A 20,161-nucleotide genomic window follows, 5' to 3' on the forward strand; every position below is an offset into this window, starting at 1 on the left:
CCATATATTCAATAAACATTTGTCAATCTTCTTTAAACATATGTTCTTCTTCTTCTCTTATTCCAGGGGTCAGCAAACTTTTTCAGCAGGGGGCCGGTCCACTGTCCCTCAGACCTTGTAGGGGAGGGGGCTGGACTATATTTTTGAGGGGTGGGGGAATGAATGAATTCCTATGCCCCACAAATAACTCAGAGATGCATTTTAAATAAAAGCACACATTCTACTCATGTAAAAACATGCTGATTCCCGGACTGTCCGTGGGCCAGATTTAGAAGGTGATTGGGCCAAGTCCGGGCCCCGGGCCTTAGTTTGCCTACCCATGTTGTATTCTATATGTTAAGTCTGCGAGTTGCGCATATTCTGACAACTTAAGTTGCCATTCTTCTTTAGTTGGGACCTCGCTCATTTTCCATTTGGGGGCTAACAAAACATGGCCCGCATTAGTAGCATACATAAATACCCTTTTTTGACACCTGGGGCCTCCTAACAATTCTCAGCCCCCTTAACAAACTACATCTCCTAGAATTATTTGGGGGGAGCCATGACTGAGCCAGAGGGACGCGGGTGGCGCTGTGGCGGTTCGAATTTCCGCAACGGGGTGAGCTCCTGTTGCTTGGTCCCTGCTCCTGCCCACCTAGCAGTTTGAAAGCACGTCAAAGTGCAAGTAGATAAATAGGTACCGCTACAGCGGGAAGGTAAACAGCATTTCCATGCGCTGCTCTGGTTCACCAGAAGTAGCTTAGTCATGCTGGCCACATGACCCGGAAGCTGTACGCCAGTTCCCTCAGCCACTAAAGCGAGATGAGCGCCGCAACCCCAGAGTTGGCCACGACTGGACCTTATGGTCAGGGGTCCCTTTACCTTTACCTATGACTGAGCCAGGGGCATTGCAGTGCTGTAAACAGCATAAGACAGCTTCCTAGGTTCCCATGCCAGGTCATTTCCAGATCCAGCGCAACCGTTCTGGTTAAAGCCCTAAAGGAGTGGAGACCCAGGTACCTTGAGGACCAGCTCATCCCTTATGAACCCACCTGTGTGCTTAGGTCCTCGGTGGAGACCCAGCATTGGCTGAGATCTCTTAACAACTCTCAACACCCTTAACAAACTGCAGTTCCTGGGATTCTTTGGGGGAAGCCATGACTGTTCAAAGAGCTATCGCAGTGCTTGGATGCAGCCTTGGCACGGGAAGTGACTTTCTGTCTTTGTGGCTCTCTTGCAGGCGTGGACGGCTCCATGTTCGAGGTCCTGCCCCAGTCAGCTGACCTTCCCAACTTGCAGCGGTGCCGTCTGTGTGCAGATCGCTGGAGGCCCTGCATCTGCAGCTATGCGCTGAGCATTGAGTGGTACCCCTGCATGCTCAAGTACTGCAAGAGCCGCGATGCTGCTGGGAAGGTCTCCTCCTACAAGTGTGGCATCCGCAGCTGCCAGAAGGGCTACAGCTTCGACTACTACGTGCCGCAGAAGCAGCTGTGCCTTTGGGATGAGGAGACCTAGCAGGGCGCCCAGGCAGCCATTTTGTCCCATCGGTGCTTCCCTTCCACCTCCCTTCATGTGGTTCTGGGTCGCTCTGCCAAGATGGCTGCCCAGGAAAGGAGGAAAGTGCGGGGCCTAGAGGGGAGGTATGGCACCTGTCAGGACTCCATTTTATGAAGCCTTTGTGTGGGTCTGTCCAACTCCTTTTCTACCCAACTGCGAACTCCCTCGGACTTGGGGATATAGGCCACATTTGACTATGACCTTGCCTAAGAAGATGGTGAACTGTTGGGAGAAGGACGTGCTCTAGGATAGAGCTGGGGTTGTTGAAGCCTTGGGACCAGGCCCCTCATGCACCATTTGACCATTGGCCCTCTTGAATTCTTAAGGTCCTTGACAACCCAGACTGAAATGTGACCCACTACACTCTTTTTGTATCGTCAGGACAATTGAGGGAAAAGGACAGAGGCTCTTCCTTGACAATCTTCCAGAAGGAATATGAGAACAGATGAATAAGGAGGCTTCTCCAAGCACCACACTTTTATGGGTGTTTAATCTCCCCAGTGGTGGTCATGCGGGGCTTGAACCTGTGGCCTCCATATTGAAGCTCTTGAACTTGAAGAGCGCCCTGACACTTGCTACCTGGGTCAACCAGCAGAAGGAAACAAGCAGCCACAACAAGATGGCTGTTCTACATTGAACACTCAACGCTCATGAGACGAGGCATCAGAACTGGTGTCTAAGTGTGGTGTTCCTGCCCCCTGCTCCTTTTGCATAATGATGGCAGGAAGATCACAGAATAGCAGGATTGACACCAACCTCAGAAACAATTCATCACATCCCCTAAACAGCAGACCCCTGCAGCAACCAATGCTTGTTATTGGTTTCAGCAGCATGGCTGTACCAGGCTATACCCAGCAGATGCCCCTTGATCAGCTGACTGGCAGAGGAGGAAGAGCATCACTGAGACCTGCCTCTTGATCCCAGTTGGCTAGTACATTGAAGAGACCTGTCTCTTCCTCCCAATTGCTCCTCCCAAGGAGGAGGAAACACCAACCAAGTTCCAGTTAGAGGTACTTACACTCCAACCTTGCTAGCATCTGTCTCCCAGTGGTTGAGGATCAGTGGGCAGCTAGGAACCAAAGCAGGAATGAGAAACCTATGGTCGTCTAGCAGGGGCAATAGTCTGCAATGGCTAACAAAATCTACAGGACCACAAGCTCCCCATCCTTGCAGTATAGGAAAGTAACCCTGACGATGTCCCAGATGCCTGCAACTCTAGGGTAGCCAGCATGGTTTGGACTCTTAACTCCCATCAGCTCCTGCAAGCATCACCAAAGGTCAGGGATCATAAGTGCTGTAGTGCAGCAGCTGCTGGACTACCATAGGTGTCGTCCCCCTACAACCTGAGCTAAGAGATGCCAATGAGCATTTCACAGGCTTAAGCACTATGGTTCTGTCTTGAGATCATTTCTTGTTAACAGAAAGCAGTGTGCCTATGCATTTCTACATGATGCAATATCCCAAAAATGTGATAGAACGAACTGATGACAGTTCCCAATTTTGAAAGAGACTCTATTGATCAAGCCAAGGGGAACAAAGTAATATGGGGTGACTACTGTGCAACAGTGGTGTCAGAAGTTGCCAAAGCTACAGGAATATGTGGGCATGTCCAGGCATGAAGGAGAGAGTCTGATTTAGCCATGATTCCTGCATTGTAGTGGGTTTGGACTAGATGACCCTTGGCATCCCTTCCGATTCTATGATTAAGGCATAGAAACAGTCCCTCTATGCTAATGCCTGTGTCCCCAGCTCCTATCTCAGTGGCAGAGCAATCCAAGCCTTAAAGTGCTGGAAACATGATAGAGGTGGTTCTGTCTATGTACTAGGAAATGCACTTGAATGTAGACATTAGACTTGCGGTGGACTTGACAAAAAGGCTGGAGGTGATGGGTGCAAGTTCCATCCCCATCACTTCTGGGGAAACTGTACCCTGCGACTGCGCCTCAGTTTCTCTTATGTGTAAAATGTAGTGGGGAAAGGGGGAGCGGTGGCAATCATGGAGCAATGTACAAGGTTTAGGTGATTTGTTGCCTAGGATTTTTACACACCCCTTTCCCAGGAGATGGGTAACAGAAGAGCAGCTTACCAACTGGAACCTTACTGTGCAGGGCAGGGGGTGCCCACCAGTGTCCCTGCATTGGGGGGGTGGATTATATGTCCCTTGGGTCCCTTCCGACTCTATAATCCTATGGACAAAATGCTCTTCATTAAGGTCATGCAGTTGGGGTTGATGGGAGTTTGAGTCCAACAGCATCGGTGGAGGGACCACCTTGGCACACCTTGCTTATGAGGTCTGGGTAGCCCCTTGGTGAACCATCCTATCAATCAGTTGAGGAAAATTTGTGTACATTCCATTGAGATTTGCAGTAAAATGGCTATTGGTGTACTAACCAACTATGGCAGGATGTAAAGCAGAGACCTGTTTGGTCAGGCCAGAGGTCCATCACACCAGCATCCTTCATCCCATTAATAGCCCCATCCTCCATTACTTTGCCTTCTTCCCTTTTAAAGCCATCGCTGGCACCTTGTGGCAGGGAATTCCACAGGTTTGTGATCTGTTGGGCGAGCAATGGAGGAGAAACCCCACTTAACCATTGGTGAGGACCCCATAATTTGATTTGCAATGTACTGCCCTGTTTTCTTTATGGCAGGGCTCACATGCCGAATTCAAGAGACCCTCTTCCCCCCCCCCCCACCGCAGAGATGCAGTGAGGGGCAGCTTTGCCGGTTTGACTTCTGCCTGCCATGCAGCTGCTTGAAGGCACAGGGGTCCTATCCAGGCAGGGGGGAAGAGGAAGGGAGGTCATTTTGCAACCCTCCCTCCCCTCTTTTTCGTTGCCATCGCCTCCTCCATGCCTCCTTCCACCGCAATGTGCCTTTTTCTCTTCTCAACTCTGGACATTTCAGTCCACAGAAGTTCAAACCTTCAGTGTTTCATTTCAAAGTCGTTGTTCTGTGTGTTCTTGAGCCTTTCTCACAGAATTATTTTTGTATGCATCTCTCCCTAGGAGAAGGGGGGATGATGGGGAAGGGGGGGGTCAGAGTTGCTTTAAAAAAAAAGCCACATGAAGTGAAACAAATGTAAAACTTGAATGGAAAGTATTTTAAAGCAAAGTATTTATCATATGTAAGGTAAATAAACTGATTTCTTTTGTTTGTTTAATGCACTTTCTCCAAGGAGTCTCTGTCTCTCTATGTGCCACTCACATACAGTAGCAATTTGTGCTAGAGACAAATCTAGCTGGTGCATTTTTTATTTTATTTTATTTTATTTATTTTTGCATGGGAACAACTTGATTAGTCTGCAAAGAACGCCACGATTTTACATGTATAGTGGTACCTTGGGTTACAGACACTTCAGGTTACAGACTCCGCTAACCCAGAAATAGTACCTCGGGTTAAGAACTTTGCTTCAGGATGAGAACAGAAATCATGCTCCAGTGGTGCAGCAGCAGCAGGAGGCCCGATTAGCTAAAGTGGTACCTCAGGTTAAGAACAGTTTCAGGTTAAGAACAGACCTCCGAAACGAATTAAGTACGTAACCAGAGGTACCACTGTATGTCCGTACCATATTTCAGATGTGATTCTGCCATATTTTTTGCCAGCAAAAACATTTTGTTCCCCCTCCCTACCATCCCCACACTTTGTGGCTAACATCAGGTTTGTTCTGCAAAACTCAAAAGCTAGCTCCGCTGCTTTGTGTGATTTTTAGTTGCCCCTAATAAATGTGTTATATTATTGCCCCTATTTGGAGTTTTGCTAATGGATTCAGCATTGCTGGTTGCCTTCTGGGTGACATATTCAGTAACTCCACTAAGGGGCACTGCACAACCTTGAGATTAAGAGTTTCATGCTGTGTGCCCACTGAGCTATCCCAACTCCTGGGATATGGTGGGACTCCAACTCCCATCAGCTCCAACCTGCAAGGCTAATGGTTAAAGGCCAATGGGCATTGTAGTCCTGCTCTTGTGAGAAAGAGAGTAAATTGCTAAAATGATTTTAAGAAGAAAAGGAAAAAAGCAGAAACCTTGTTAGATGCCGATGCTGGCTCCTGTGTCTGGAGACGTTGGAAGAAAACAACACTGGAGAAAGAGCAGTAAATGCCATGCATTGTTCCAAAGTGGTCCACACGGGAGCGCTGTGTCCTTGTCTTTCCTCATTCCAGCAAGCAGCGAAAGGGAAAGGGTACTAGACAGCTACAGCATTGGGAGAAAGCAGATAATAAGCCTCCATTAGACTACTGACATTGCACAGTTCTTTCACTGCGTTTCAAACCGTGTTTGCACATTGTCGTACACGGCAGGGTTTGATGAGTGTCTAAGATGCCTGCTGTACATCCACACCAGTGGGCAGAGTCTGGATGTCTTCACTCGAGCACTTCTCAATTCAGATTGAATGCTGTTTGGGGGGAGAAAAGCACCCAAACACAATTTTTCAGAAGAAAATACAGGATAGGTGTGGATTGCAGTTAATGTTGTGTGTGCGCAGCTCCCCAAACCAATGGATGGAGCATACTGGATGCAGAGTAAATGGGAATAGAGGCACAGCCTAAGACTGTTCACACCCTCTCCCATTGGTTGTTAGGAACTGGTACTGCCCTGGAGAGCTGGGCAGTAGAAACTGGGCAGATTTAAAGCACTAATCTCATTGGGGGCTGGAGGCACAGACTAGAGGAGAATAGGAGTTCTTAGAAGACATGGGTGCCACAATCTTTAGCTGTTAGAGGTGGTTCACATGATAATTGCACTGACATGTTCACTGACTGAACATCACTGCAACATCTAGTGATGTGTTGCATGGGGGAACAGGCCAATGGCCCAGCCGAAATCGTCTGTGTCCGCTATCATTTTGAACATGGCACTTTTCTAAAGGGTTCATGTACAATCATGCCAATTGTAGAGTTGGAAGGGCCCCCCAAGGCTCATCTAGTCCCATCCCCTGTGATGCAGGAAGCACAGCTAAAGCATCCGTACAGCAGACCATCCAACCTCTATTCAGAAACCTCCAGTGAAAGAGAGTCCACCACCTTCCGAGGTGGTCCATTCCACCAACAGCTCTTACCAGCAGAAAATTATTCCCAGTGTTTAGTAAGGATCTTCTTTCTTGTCATTTGAATCCATTGGTTTGTGTGAAACTGCTGACTACAGCCTTCTCCAGAAATTATGCTCAATCAGGGGTGTGGAGTGGTTTTCCAGTCTGAGGGCCAGTGTGGTATAGTGGTTAAGAGTGGTAGTCTTGTAATCTGGTGAACTGGGTTCGCTTCCCCGCTCCTCCATATGCAGCTGCTGGGTGACCTTGGGCTAGTCACACTTCTCTGAAGTCTCTCAGCCCCACTCACCTCACAGAGTGTTTGCTGTGGGGAAGGAAGGGAAAAGAGAATGTTAGCCGCTTTGAGACTCCTTAGGGTAGTGATAAAGCAGGATATCCAATCCAAACTCCTCCTCTTCTTCTTCTTCTTCTTCTTCTTCTTCTTCTTCTTCTTCTTCTTCTTCTTCTTGGCAACATGAGAGTGGCAGGCAGCACACAAGTCAAAAGTGGCCAAAGCAGCAGATAATGCATTTTAACTTTGATCGGTAGGCTGGTTGCTACACACACACAACCATCTCTCTCTGGCCAGGAGAGAGGTGGTGTGGCTTGGGGAGAGTCTTGAGGGCCAATATCTGGCCCTCAGCCCTGAATTCCCCCATCCCTGCTGACGAGCCTGCCCCCTGCTTCACACGCATGAAGAGTGGAGATCTGCAACAGGGAAGCATTCACAAGTGATCTTGTACATGCGAAATCTTCCATGAGACTGGGAACAGCAGAAGCATGGAGCCTTTGCATGCAAGGCTCTGCATAAGAAAGCTTCCGTGGTTGCAGATGTTTGCACAGAAGGTGCTGGTGCCAGACGCCGCTCCCTGATCTCTCGCTGATTGAACTCGTGGGCGTAATTTCTAAAGAGGGCTTATCACGTATCGGAATCAAGGGAAAAGAAATCGAATGCCAGGACTTTCCATCGATGAGCCAGCTCTAATTTCCCCTGGATCAGGACCAAGGCTTCTCAGTGGACTCCCTTCCTCCTTTCAGCTTCAAACTGTCAGTGTCTCCATGCAGAAAAACATTCCAGAGTTGTGCACTTGGGGACCACAGCAGCTCAGTGGGATGCCTTGTTCTCCTTTGCAGATTGAACAGCCAGAGTGGTCTCTGGTATTATACCTGTCCTCTCACTCTTCCCACCACCTTAACCGGCTTATGATTCATTTCCAGGTCCAATTCAAAATGCAAAAATGACCGGCTTCCCTCCACATGAATGCTGCTAGCATCCTGCCCTCCTCTTCTGAGACATTGCTCCATCTGTCTCCGCATCATTGGGGTGTGTTTGGTTGGGATCTGGAGCAGGGCCTTTTTTGGTTGTGGCACCCCAATTATTAAACCCTCCCTAGAGAGTTTTAGTTGGCTCCTCCTCTTTAGAGTTTAAGGAGGGTGGCAAAGACTTTCAAAATCCCATTGCCTGTTTGATCTATCTCAAAACTGTAGGGGAGTGTTGTCATCTTTTCACCTTCCAAAATGGCATTGTAGGCTTTTAAGAGCGGCTCACTCTTGTTGTGCTCCTGTGCAGAGAAATGAAGGAGCCAGCTGCAATTTAGCTCTGGACACTAGATGCACCTGTGAACAGTGCATGTGTGAACCTTGTGTGCAGAGATATCAAGAAACCAGTGGCGATGCACCTCTGGGAACCAGGTGTAACCCTGTGTATGATGTGTGATATTACCCACTAGATTTCTGCTTTGAATATTAGGGCAGAAAACGGGGGAGGGGAGGGTGAGAAGTCTGAGCTCTTGTGTTGCTCGCTTTGTTCTTTTGCAAAAGCAGGGGGGGTGTTGATCTCTCTCTCTCTCTCTCTCTCTCTCTCTCTCTCTCTCTCTCTCTCCTGAATTTTCCACACTCCTATAATGGACTTTTGGAAGGCATGTCATCATATGTGAGCAGAGCAGCATTTTGTTTTCTTTCCCACTTCTTCTCTGCAGATTTCTTTTTTTTTGGGGGGGCAGCATTGTAGATGCCAGGCTGAGAGTTCTTCTCCCTTACCTAAACTCTAGAGCAGGGATGGGGGGAGTTGTCTCAGCTCAGATTTCAGAAAGGAAGGTTCACTGTTGATTTGCATAAAGTTTATGCAGATTGACAGCTTTGCATAATTTGCATAAAGCTTGCCTTACTCTTTCGTAATCAGGCTGGCCAGCTTCCCCACCCTGCCAGGCTCACCTGTCTCCCTTAATCCTCCCGGCTGCTGGTGGGAGTTGAACATCTGAGGTGGGACGCAGGTGGAGAAATTCAGTTCAGTTTGCATTTTACTGTGAAAATTCCCTAATTTTCACTTTCCCAAAACAATAGGAGGACCAAAGCACAGTTCTCCTTCCAAACTCGCACTGCTTTGAACTTTGGGGTGTTCTTCAGCAAATATGTGCTAGGGGAAAGCAGGCATAAATATGCATTTATTAGGGAAAATAACATTAAAAATGAATGGCTGGGGCAACCCAGTCATATGGGTGGGGTACACATAATAAATTATTATTATTATAACTTGCAAGAATGTGCATATCAGGAAAAATTGCATGCAGAAATTTGAGTACAGTATTAGGAGAGACAAATAGCTAAATGCTGCTGAATATTTTCAATGACCCTTTTAAAGAAGCAAAATGATGTGGAAATGTCCATTCCTAGCCACAGGTAATGTCCTCCTTGTCCAGATAGTTAAGTTTAACTGCCTTTTTGGTGTTGTGCTGGGTCTGAGTCCCATCTACAGCGGAGCCAATCCAAGGATCTCACTAGACCATCCAGTTGGCTGCATTCTGCATTGCCGGAAAAGGAAAAGGAAATCCATCACCGGTAAAAAGGGCAAAAGAAGGCACAGAGCTGCATAAAATTAGCATGTGCTAATGTAGAGTTGCATACTTAGACATCATTACTATAATTTCAATAGAAATATAATCTGTCTTGCCATTGTTGGGAAGTCTGTGGCCAAGGGACCTGTGGACACATTCAGTCTGCTTCTAACCGTGGATTGGCAACCCCAAAGCTCCTCCTGCTCTCCCTTCTGAGCATTTATTCTTCACACCGAAGGGTTTAAAGGGCTTAAGGTGGGCATAGCTCGGTGGGAGAGCTTCTGATCTGCATGCAGAAGGTCCAAGGTTCAATCCCTGGCATCTTCAGGTAGGTCTGGAAGAGGACACCTTCTGAAATCTTGGAGAGACACTGCCCATCAATGTAAAAGGTAAAGGTAAAGGACCCCTGGACAGTTAAGTCCAGTCAAAGGCGACTATGGGGTTGCAGTGCTCATCTCGTTTACAGGCCAAGGGAGCCAGCATTTCCAGGTCATGTGACAGTTTTCCAGGTCATGTGGCCAGCATGACTAAACCACTACTGGTGCACGGAGGACTGTGATGAGTGCCAGAGCTCACAAAAACACAGCTTACCTTCCCACCACAGCAGTACCTATTTTTCTACTTGCACTGGCATGCTTTCAAACTGCTAGGTTGGCAGGAGCTGGTACAGAGCAATGGGAGCTCACCCCACTGCAGAGATTCAAACTGCCAACCTTCCAATCAACAAGCCCAAGAAGCTCAGTGGTTTAGATCAGAGCGCCACCCGCAATCAGTGTAGATAATACTGAGCTAGATGGACCAATTGTTTGACTCGGTAGAAGGCATTTTCCTGTGTTCCCAACAGCAACAAATAGCCACAACAACTAAATGGAACCTGCATATACAGAGGAAGAACACCTCTGAACCCCAGGAACATAATTTCTTGTTTCGTAGCTTCCAAAGCCATCCAGCTCCAGACTTGAAGTTCCTATCTTGGGTGCGGCACCAGCATCCCCTTTGTATTGATTACATGCTTCTCCAGAATAAGGAAAGCCCCAAATAGCTTGCCCAACACCTAGTAGGGAAGTCCATTGCACAGCTGTGTCGGCAGCCCTACTAGATACGGCTGTATTTTGTAAAGAGAGCCTGGGAAACTGAAGTGCTGTGTGGATGTGACCTGGTTGGATGGGCACATGTGCTGGAGAGTACAAAGAGTCTCGAATAATCCCAGATCCTCCTTCTGTCACCAAGTCTCTCTCTCCAGCTCCTGGGGCAAGTCATGCTACCTCCCAGCCTGCCCCACCCCTCTGGGCCTGAGTTTCTCTGTGTTCATACAGGAATCAGGAGTGCTTATTCACCAACCCCCTCTTCTTTCTCCCATGCCTACTCAGCCTAACATCCGCCTGCTCTCCCAGGACTGAAGTTGGGAGTATCATCCTGGTTCACTTTGGGGTCTTTGAAGAAGATCAAAAGCCTGCTTTGGGGGGCTGAACAGTCAGTCAGAAGAAGCCTTCTTTTCCCTGCTTTCCAACGTGTCCAGGCATGAGCCAAGGCTCCCTTTTCCAAGAGGGAAAGACGCTACCCCTGTTTCCAAAAAGCAGATGGGTGAGCTCCAGCACACTTCTTCCTCCCCTCCCCAGATATTGCAAGGAGAGAGCCTTCTTTGCAGCGTATCCTGAACAGAGTTTGAGGGTGTGTGTGTGGGTGTGGGTGTGTGTGTGTGTGGTCGGAGGGGAGGGGGAGTTGTCTGCTTTTCCAACACACACACACCTCCATGCTCTCTCCTGCCACACCTCCCTTCTGCCAGTGCTGCAGGGACTCTGCCCAAGTGAGGTTACTAATATGCAAATTGCCTGCTTTGCATGGGCCTCCTGCCAGGTTCCTAGGATATGTGTGTGTGTGTGTGTTGTTTTTTAATAATAATATATATATATAAAAACCATCATCCCTGTTGCCCAAGATGAGTAGTGTGAAGGGGGTGCGGTCCCAGCAGGGCAATGTGCTCACCTGCCTCAGTGTGGCAAGAAGCATTGCTGAGCCAGAGGTGCTAGGAGGAGCAGCAGCAACAGCAGCAGCAGCAGCTGGCAAGAGAGGAGGAAGCAGCGGCAGCAAGGGGGGAATCTTGGCGGAGGGGGCAGAGGGAAGCTGGCAACCCCACGGGCCACCACTTTGGGCGGGGGCTGGCCAGGTTGCGGCAGGTACTTCTCAGCCGGCAGGATGGTGAATCTGGACCCGGGGCACGCAGGTAAGGGCCCTCCGGAGGCGAGGCAGAGAGGGAGCAGGATGGCTCGACTTGTTCTCTTGGAAAGGCTGGGGAAGGAGGCTGGCTTCCAAGTTTTACCCTTGAGAAAGCCCCCGGGGCACCTGGATCCGTCAGTTCCACCCCAAACAAGCTCCTGTTTGCTCTGATCTCTCACTGTTTTGATCTGCACATGCCTGTTTGTGTGGGGGGGAGGGAATGAGAACAGCAACTGGATCGGGTGAGGCTGGTGGGTTGTGCTGTTAGGAATCAGCTCCAGTGGAACAGGGAGGAGAGAGGGATCAGACTCAGAATGCTACCTCAGCCTAAGCCAGGGAGACCCAGGAGCATCAAAATCTGACAGGCCCTGGAGCTGAGTGTGGCCATCGTGCCCTTTGACCCGAAGGCTCTTTCCCCATCCTTTCTGCTCTGAGGAATGCAGGGGCCACTGCAGGCAGTAGACTCTGCAAGTTGATGTCTGCACATGCCCAGGAATACTCTCTGCTTCCAAGACTGTGCTTGACTGGCACAGATTAAAAAAATAGTTCCGGAGCATAACCTTGGCTCAGAGGCAGCAGCATGCAGTGTGATGATGGCTAGGAAGGCAGACAGAGAAACTTGTAGATTTAAACAGAGGCAGAGGCAGATTTCCTTGTGTCCACACACCCATCTGGGTTGTTGTCTTTGGCAGCTTCTTGCTATGTGTGGCTATAGATAAGGAAAGGAAGACTTGTCTTTTCCTTTCTTTTCTTTTCTTTTCTTTTCTTTTCTTTTTTCTTTTCTTTTGAGCTGATCTTTTTTTAAGATGCAGTTTTTTAAAGCTGATCCCAACCTCCCTGGCCTCCTGGGAAACACTTCATCTCAAATCCAGGAGAGCAGCTGCCATTCAGTGCAAACAGCACTGATCTAGGTGGGCCAATGGTCTGGTATTTGTTATGTAGCTTCCCTGTGTACTTAGATAAATTAAAAGCTGGAGGAAGACCTAGTTGAGGACTAGGCAATTCCCCCCCCCCCCCCGTCTAACCCAAGCTATGCTTTGAAGCCTGTGTTTGACAACTGAGAGAATACAAAGCATTATTCCCTGAGCCTGTGCTGAGTGCTTTCCCCCTTGTGAGAGAGCAATCGATACCAGCTTCCTAGCCTCACAGAAGGAAACCCCACACACCTGGAGTCAAGGAGTGGAGATGTTGTCTTTCTCACTTTTGAATTGAAGAATGGGGAACCAGCCTTTGCTGACCTTCTGCTCCGAGATGTTTCAGACCACTCTGGGTAATGGAGGGGAGGGATGTCACAATGCATAATAAAAGGTGACACAATTTAGAAGTGGGACAAGCTGATTCCTGGATTCCCAGCTCAGGGGGTATTCCTACCAATCTCACACTTTAGCCCTGCACATGTGGCACAGTTGTCAGCTATCTCATTTCAGAGCTTCAGTGCCGTGTGATGCCAAATCCTCTTGACTGCACATTGTTCAAAGATCCGGGCATCTCCATACGGTTGCAGGCATGCCATACATTTAATGTGCATTTGAAGCACATGGCTTTCTCCCCAGAGGATCCTGGAAACTATAGTTTCCCTCTCACAGAGGATTCTTTGCGGGGTGGGAACATCATGTGCTTTAAACATCTGGTGCGCATGTCGCTTAAGAAATATCAGGCATCTGCAGTTGGCTTCATAGCACAGCTGCTTGTGGGCAGCCAGTGGTTTCTCTTTTACACTGAATCCAAAATGGACATTCTCAACCTTGTTTGTCCATTCAGGACACTGACCTGCCACAGGCTGCTTTCTTGCTGGCAGCGCAAGGTCACAGACCTGAGCAGCAGCATCCTGAGCAAAATATTTGAGCGAAAGGCTGAGCATGATGCAACATGCGAGTTGGCCACAATAACATCTGCACCAGATTTCTCAATGTGCTTCACACAGGTCTTCCCAGGCACTGCAACCAGTTCAGAACACAGCTGCGAGGCTGTTAGGAACACATTTCAGCCCTGCTTCCAGGCTTTCTGTTTATTTCCATTCCCAGTTTTAAAGGGCTGGTTTGGGCCTAGAAGCCCTAAACTGCAGCTGCATACCCTCCGACATTTCTCCAATGAAAATAAGGACATCCTAAGGAAAAGTGGGATATTCTGGGATCAAATCAGAAACCAGGACACCTTCTGTATACTTGGGACTGTCGCTGGAAAATAGGGACACTTGGAAGGCCTGCAGCTGGGCTACTTCTAGTCCTTTAGATCGACTCCAGTTCCCATCATCCCTGGCCATTAGCTATAGTGGCTGATGGGATTTGGAGGGGAAGAGGTTGTCCACTCCTCCTCTTAACAGATCACGGGAAGGACTGCATGAACCTGCCCATTAGGCGAGGATTTTGTTATAGTTCATCTTCTGATTCCCCCACCTTCCCAAGAAATGTGGGACAGCTACCATTGACTGGGTCTTATTTGTGGTGGTGTCACATCTCTAGAGCTCCTTCCCCATGTCTGCCTGCTAAAGCTGTTTTGTTTTAAAGCAGGGGAGGGGGGATTCTCTAAAGGTTGTTGGACTTCAGCTCATGTCTTCTTTGACCATTGGTCATGGTGACTGGGAAAGACCGTAGCTCAGGGATCAAGTGTCTGCTTTGCCTGCAGAAGGTTCCAGATTCAATCCCCAGCATCTCCAGGTAGGGCTGGGAATATCCATGCCTGAAATCTTGGAGAGCCGTTGACAGTCAGTGCAGTACTGACCTAGATGCTCTGACTTGCTATAATGTAGCTTCCTATGTTCCTCATTTGAGTGTCCAAAGAACATCAAGAAGGTCACAGGCTCCCCATTCCTGACTTAGGGTCACCATTGAAATGTTTCATGTTTGGCTGTGGTTTTTATTGCATACTTATACGCCTACGGAGGTGCTGGTTTGCAATAATAATAAAAAATATTGAATAGCCTTTGCTAAAGTTTGTTTAGGCTTTCTTTAAGATGAACCCATAGCAACGAGTTGGTTAGTAAAGAAGGAATTCTGGGACTATCTCCGAATCAGCTGAGCTGTCAACACATTAGCGGTTCATGAATATATGTGTGTGTTTGTGTAACTCAGGAAGTACAACCTATTTTCCTGCGCTCACGGGTAACTTTCTCTCGGTGGAGATTTCACTTGGCCATGGGCAGCACTCTGAGTTTTGCCTTGCCATGTTCAGAGGAAGGAAGGGCAACTAATTTAGAAGCATGAGCTCAAGGGTATGGCATGAAACTGGGAGCGTGCCAGCTGACTAGCATCCATAGAGTTTGGCAGGAAAGATATTAGCTATAAGAGCAGAAGAAGAGCCTGCTGGATCAGGCCAATGGCCCACCTAGTATAGCATCCTGTTCTCACAGTGGCCAACCAGATGCCTTTGGGGAACACCCAAGCAGGACCTGAGCACAGCAACACTCTCCCCTCCTGCAGTTCCCAGCAACCAGAATCCAGAACTCTGACAGTGGAGGTAGTAGAACATAGTCCCCAGGGTTAGTAGCCATTGATAGCTTTGTCCTCCATGAATTTGTCTCGTCCTCTTTGAAAGCCGTGCAAGTTGGGGCCCATCACTACTTCTTGGGGGAGTGAATGCCCTATTTTAGCCATGTGCCGTATGATGAACTGCTATCTCTTTCATGAATCTTCTAAGCCTTATCACAAACACGGCAGCTGGCCCTTGTGGTGGAGGTGGAGAAAAAGGAGATGTGATCTTGGATATGTGAACATCAAAACCCTACGTGCTGGCAAACATTGCAGTGTTGTGTTTGTGAAAATCCTGCACAACTAAGCTTCCCACGGCACTGTGAAATGCTTCCAGTGGCTTTTGACTTCCATAAGTTTGTCGTGAAATTATGAAATGGGGGGGGCAGAAACTTGAATATTTGGCACTTGTTTATTTAGCCAAGCAACATAATTTTCAAGATGGCAGTGAGCCCATTGACCACACAAGAGTATCCCCGAAAAGGGGGGTGCTTTAGTTTTATAGCTTAGACATATCCATAGAAGAATCCTTAGACAACTAGTATCATTTAGTGATTAAGTGATTTAGTATCGATTAGCTGTGAAGTCCTGAGTTTATTCGTGCCACAAGCATCGCCATGTGCTCTTTGAGGAAGGCCTCTGAAATTTCACCAAGGTTTTTGCAGTTCTCTGTTAACTTGGTCCTGTTTCTCAACTGGAGCCAGTGCCTTAGGAAACCTCCATTCATCTAGGGATTTCTTTATAAAGTAAATGAATCGCAGTTAGGTACTGAATTCTGTGTGCCGGTTTAGTTTGCTACAGCTTTCATTCCCCTTATTTAGTTGTTTTATCTATCCCATGAGATTTATATACCACTTAATGGGGGGGGGGGAGCCTGCATGTAAGGAAAAGAAAAATGCTCATAAAATTCAAAACTGAATGAAAACTGAAATACATCAAATTATGAGGAATGGTTGAGGGAGTTAGGTATGTTTTGCTTGGAGAAGACTGAGTGCTGATATGATAGCCATCTTCAAATATCTGAAGGGTTGTCGCATGGAGGATGGCGCAAGGTTGTTTTCTGCTGCTCCGGAGGAGAGGACCCAAACTAATGGGTTCAAATTACAAGAAAGGAGATTCCATTTAAACATCAGGGAAAGCTTTCTGGTGGTAAGAGCTGCCCGATAGTGGAATGGACTACCTGGGAAGGTGATGGCCTCTCTCTCACTCACTGAAAGTTTTTAAATACAGCTTGAGTGGCTATTTGTCAGGAGCTCTTTAGCATTTCAAGGGATTGGACTAGGCAACACTTTTGGTATCTTTCAACTCTGCAATTCTATGATTCTATGAAATTGTTGATTAAACTCAACTATTTAAGTAACAAGCATACATAATAAAAAAGGTATGCCTGGTTAGGCTTTTCTAAAGAAAAAGGATTTTAGGAAGCAAAACAAAGGCACTTGCCTAATATCAATAGGCAAGGAGTTCCAGGGAATTGATTGCTGCCACACTAGTGGGTCGATTTCTTTACTTAATTCTTTCAGTGCTCTTGCAGCGTGCTTTGAAAAAAACACTGCAAGAAAACTGGCTTTAATGTACCGTAATTTGTACAAATAATTGCATAAAGTTTCATTTTTGTCAGGTGTCCCCTAATGTGCAGGAACTCGTATGATAGTCAATGGAACGTCATACAAAAAGGTGCAACCACTATTGCATCAAGATAGCGGTCTCCCCCCCCCAGCGGTCTCCCCCCCCCCATGCAGTGTTAGATCAATACAGAGGGAGATGAGGACCTGGAAATAACTTTTAAAGAGGATTGGACACAATTATGGGGGGTAAGGCTATGTTCTACGTGCTGTTGTGCTCAGGTTCTGCGTTCGGGCTTCCCATTAGGCCATCTGGTCAGTCACTGTGTGAATAGGATGCTGGACTAGATGGGCCTTTGGCCTGATCCTGCAGGAGTCTTACAAATATAAGTGGGAGAGGGCTGCTGCCTTCATGCCCTGCCCGTGAGTTTTCTGGAGCCATCTGGGGAAAACAGAGATTGCTGGAATGGATGGGCCATTGGCATGGTTCAGCAGCTAGGTTCTTCTGATGTTCTTCATTCAAGATGCTGAAAGGTACCTGCTCAAATCCAGCAATTGATTTTAGAAATTCTCTTAGATTATGGAGAAGCAGAGCACAGAGAGAGGCAAATTCCAAAGAAATCCACTTATCTTTGGGGCTGTTTGACAAACCACTGTCTCCCATGGTGGAAAGACACAAAGGCACAGAGTGGTGAATGAGTGGGACCTGCAACAAAATTTTGCAGAGCAGAGTGTGTGTGTTTTTGGGGGAAGGGGCCCTTCTCATCACACTGAAGGTTCCCCTCCCTTAAAAGATTTTTGTGCTACTGCAACCCAGTTCTATGTGGATGTTTCTATTTCAGCTGTATTAGGATCAGCACTCAGACCTGAACATTGGAAATAAAGGGAATGATGGGCTTTCTGTTGTTGCCTGAAAAGCTACATTGGAATGTTTTTAAACAAAGTAAAAAAGTCTGTTAGCAGAAAATTATCCGATTTTGAGGTTTTTGAGGAGCTTTCCAGCGGAAACCATGCAAAGGGTTTGACCTCTCAGATATATGAGCTTTTCTTATATTCTGAAACATGCCTTATGGATAATTTAAAACAATTGTAGGAAGATTAACTGGAATTGGAGATTGAGGACTTTTCCTATGTGAATAGTGTGAGGCAAACCACCATTTTGCTCTGCCTTGATGAGAAACAAGGAACTTATGTTAAAGTGTTCTTTCACCATGCTTTTGGGCTAATGACTAACAATGCAGTAGGTAGCCAGAGAAACCATCAACAGCGCACAGAACTGACAGGAGAAAGTCACCTGCTAATTGGCAACATGAATATCTCACCTTACAGAACTTCAGTCCTTCAACTCTCTACTCATTTACCTGGGAGTAAATCCCATTGAGCTTAGTGGGAGTAAGTAGAAATGTGTGGGGTCAATTCCAGTTGAGCCAGATTTGACAAAGTTGGTTGGGCATTTAATGTGTTCTGGGGACTGTCAGTAGTTTTGGTACACTTTAAGGTGGGCCCCAAGAGACTGATGGAAAGCCTTGCAGGGGGTGAGGGAGTGTTGAACAGCCAGAGGTATTTCCATTTGCTGAAGAGGCAAGTCACTTTTGAGAGATTTTTCTATAAAATTCAAACTGAAATCCTGCTTTGGTCCTCTTTGGTAGGACAGGAGGCAACAGCAAAAATGTCAAAACCAGCCCCCTTCCCCACCTTCTGCACTTTGGCTTGTAGCAAACCCTCTGGGTTGAAGGGGCCACTCACTTTCAAGTTTTTTTACATCAAACTGAAAGGTTGCTTGCCTCTTCTGCAGTGCAGGTAGCGGCAGGCTTATTATTATTATTATTATTATTATTATTATTATTATTATTATTATTTTAAAAGCCTACTCACTGCTCCTCTTTGGCTTTGCAGAATCACTTTGTCTTGCAGTCCAACTGAAGCAAGGTTGCTGTGTGGGAATGCTGATGGGCGAAACTTGCTCTGTGTGGTAATGAAACTGACTAGTCTGGCTTGGTTGTGCAAGACACTGAGGGCCAGCTCTTCCCTTTCAAAGGCACTGAAGTTGCCTTAGGAAAAACTTGCATCTCACTTTCCACTTGGGATTTCTCATGCAGTGACGGTGCCAGGAGGAATGGGCAGGAGAAGGAAAGGTCACCCTTCCCACCTCTGGCAAGCTGGGTCTGGTGTGTCAAGCCAGCAAACTCCTCTTGAGCCAGACCCACTTCCTAACCAACATTTCCAGCAGTTCAGTTGGCTTATAGCTCCAGGTCTGAAGGTGTTTACACAGTCAGAATTCCAGGGCGGTTGGCTAGTCCTGCTACACGTGACACCATCCTCCAGTTACTGTAACCAGGCTGTTTGATGTTAGATCCAATTTAATTACATCGGGCAGGTTGGCAAGAGCTTCAGGCATATCCCGATCAGAGATCTGTTCTCTGTTCCTCTGTACCAGGGCCAGGCCAGGACTGGGAGCAGGTGTTCCTGGGCTGAATGTGCTCCAACTGGGGTTCCTGAAGTTGGCAATAGCTCTGATGTGTTTAGAACAAGTCTCTGTAGCTCAGTTGGTTAGAGCATGGTACTGATAACGCCAAGGTGACAAGTTCGATCCCCACATGGGACAGCTGCATATTCCTGCATTGCAGGGAGTTGGTCTAGGAGCAAGAGGTAGCCTACATGATTCTCCCCTTCCCCATTTTATCACCACAACAACCCTGTGAGGTAGACTTAGGCTGAGAAGTGGTGAATGGCCAAGGATCGTGCAGTAAGTTTTGTGGCTGAAACAAAGAACTTGAGAAAAACAAATTAAAACACCAGAGGAACTCTTGTGATGGAAAGGCCTCCTGAAATAAGCTGGATTTAACCAGGTGCCTGAAACTCAGCAGTGCCAGTGGCTGCCTAACTTCTAGTGGGAGGGAGTTCCACAGAGGTGGACCCACAACTGAAGGCACAACTTCTTGTTTCAGTGATTGACTTGGGACTTACTGCGCCTAAGTTATCTACGGCTTTGTACACCAGTATAAGAGTCTTGAAAGAGACCCAGTACCTGATGGAAAACCAGTGCTTTCAACCCTGGTGTCATGTTCTGGTGGTAGACAGTTCCCATCACCAGTCTAGCTGCAGCATTCGGTACCAGCTGAAGCTTCCAGGCCAGACCCAAGGGCAGCCCCACACAGAGTGCATTGCAGTAGTCCAGCCTTGAGGTTACGTTACAACTAGATGAGGAAGCTTCATGGCGAAGGTTAGGTCTGCCAACAGCCATTAATGGATAAATGAAACCTTCATGTTAAGAGGAAGTACAGTATAGGAAAATAGAAAGCTCCCTTGTACTGAGTTGGAAGGTCGGTCCATCTAGCTCAGTAGTGTCTACACTGACTGGCAGAAGCTCTCCAGTGTTTCAGGAAGGAGTCTGTCCCAGCTGTATCTGGCAATACAGGGGATTGAACCTGGGACGTTCTGGATGCAAGGCAGATATGCTACCCCTGAGCTGTTGCCTTCTCCAGTGTTTCATTTATATTTTTATGTCCTCAAA

General features: G+C 47.4%; 2 protein-coding genes and 1 long non-coding RNA gene across 4 annotated transcripts in view; 2 read left to right on the plus strand and 1 right to left on the minus strand.

Moving 5' to 3' along the window:
• The window catches only part of OAF (out at first homolog), a 28,689-nt gene extending 23,986 nt beyond the window's left edge, over window positions 1-4,703 (plus strand). Inside the window, exon 4 of the mRNA XM_083481194.1 lies at window positions 1,220-4,703. Within this exon, the coding sequence (XP_083337320.1) occupies window positions 1,220-1,494 (275 nt within the window). The 3' untranslated portion in view covers window positions 1,495-4,703. The remainder of the gene's footprint in view (window positions 1-1,219) is intronic.
• LOC310696125 lies at window positions 4,225-8,320 on the minus strand. Its single transcript, XR_014520447.1, has 2 exons — window positions 5,105-8,320; window positions 4,225-4,876 (listed from the first exon to the last, which is right to left on the minus strand). It is a non-coding gene; the product is annotated as an uncharacterized lncRNA (long non-coding RNA).
• A 3,095-nt stretch (window positions 8,321-11,415) lies between these two features.
• POU2F3 (POU class 2 homeobox 3) overlaps window positions 11,416-20,161 on the plus strand; it is a 95,640-nt gene continuing 86,894 nt past the window's right edge. The window contains exon 1 of one of the 2 annotated variants that reach the window (XM_083481130.1): window positions 11,416-11,622. In XM_083481130.1, the coding sequence (XP_083337256.1) occupies window positions 11,595-11,622 (28 nt within the window). In that variant the 5' untranslated portion in view covers window positions 11,416-11,594. The remainder of the gene's footprint in view (window positions 11,623-20,161) is intronic. The other variant, XM_083481132.1, reaches the window with a different exon arrangement.

Source organism: Podarcis liolepis (genome assembly GCF_965112155.1).
Source record: "Podarcis liolepis genome assembly, chromosome: 16".
Classification (NCBI taxonomy): domain Eukaryota; kingdom Metazoa; phylum Chordata; class Lepidosauria; order Squamata; family Lacertidae; genus Podarcis; species Podarcis liolepis.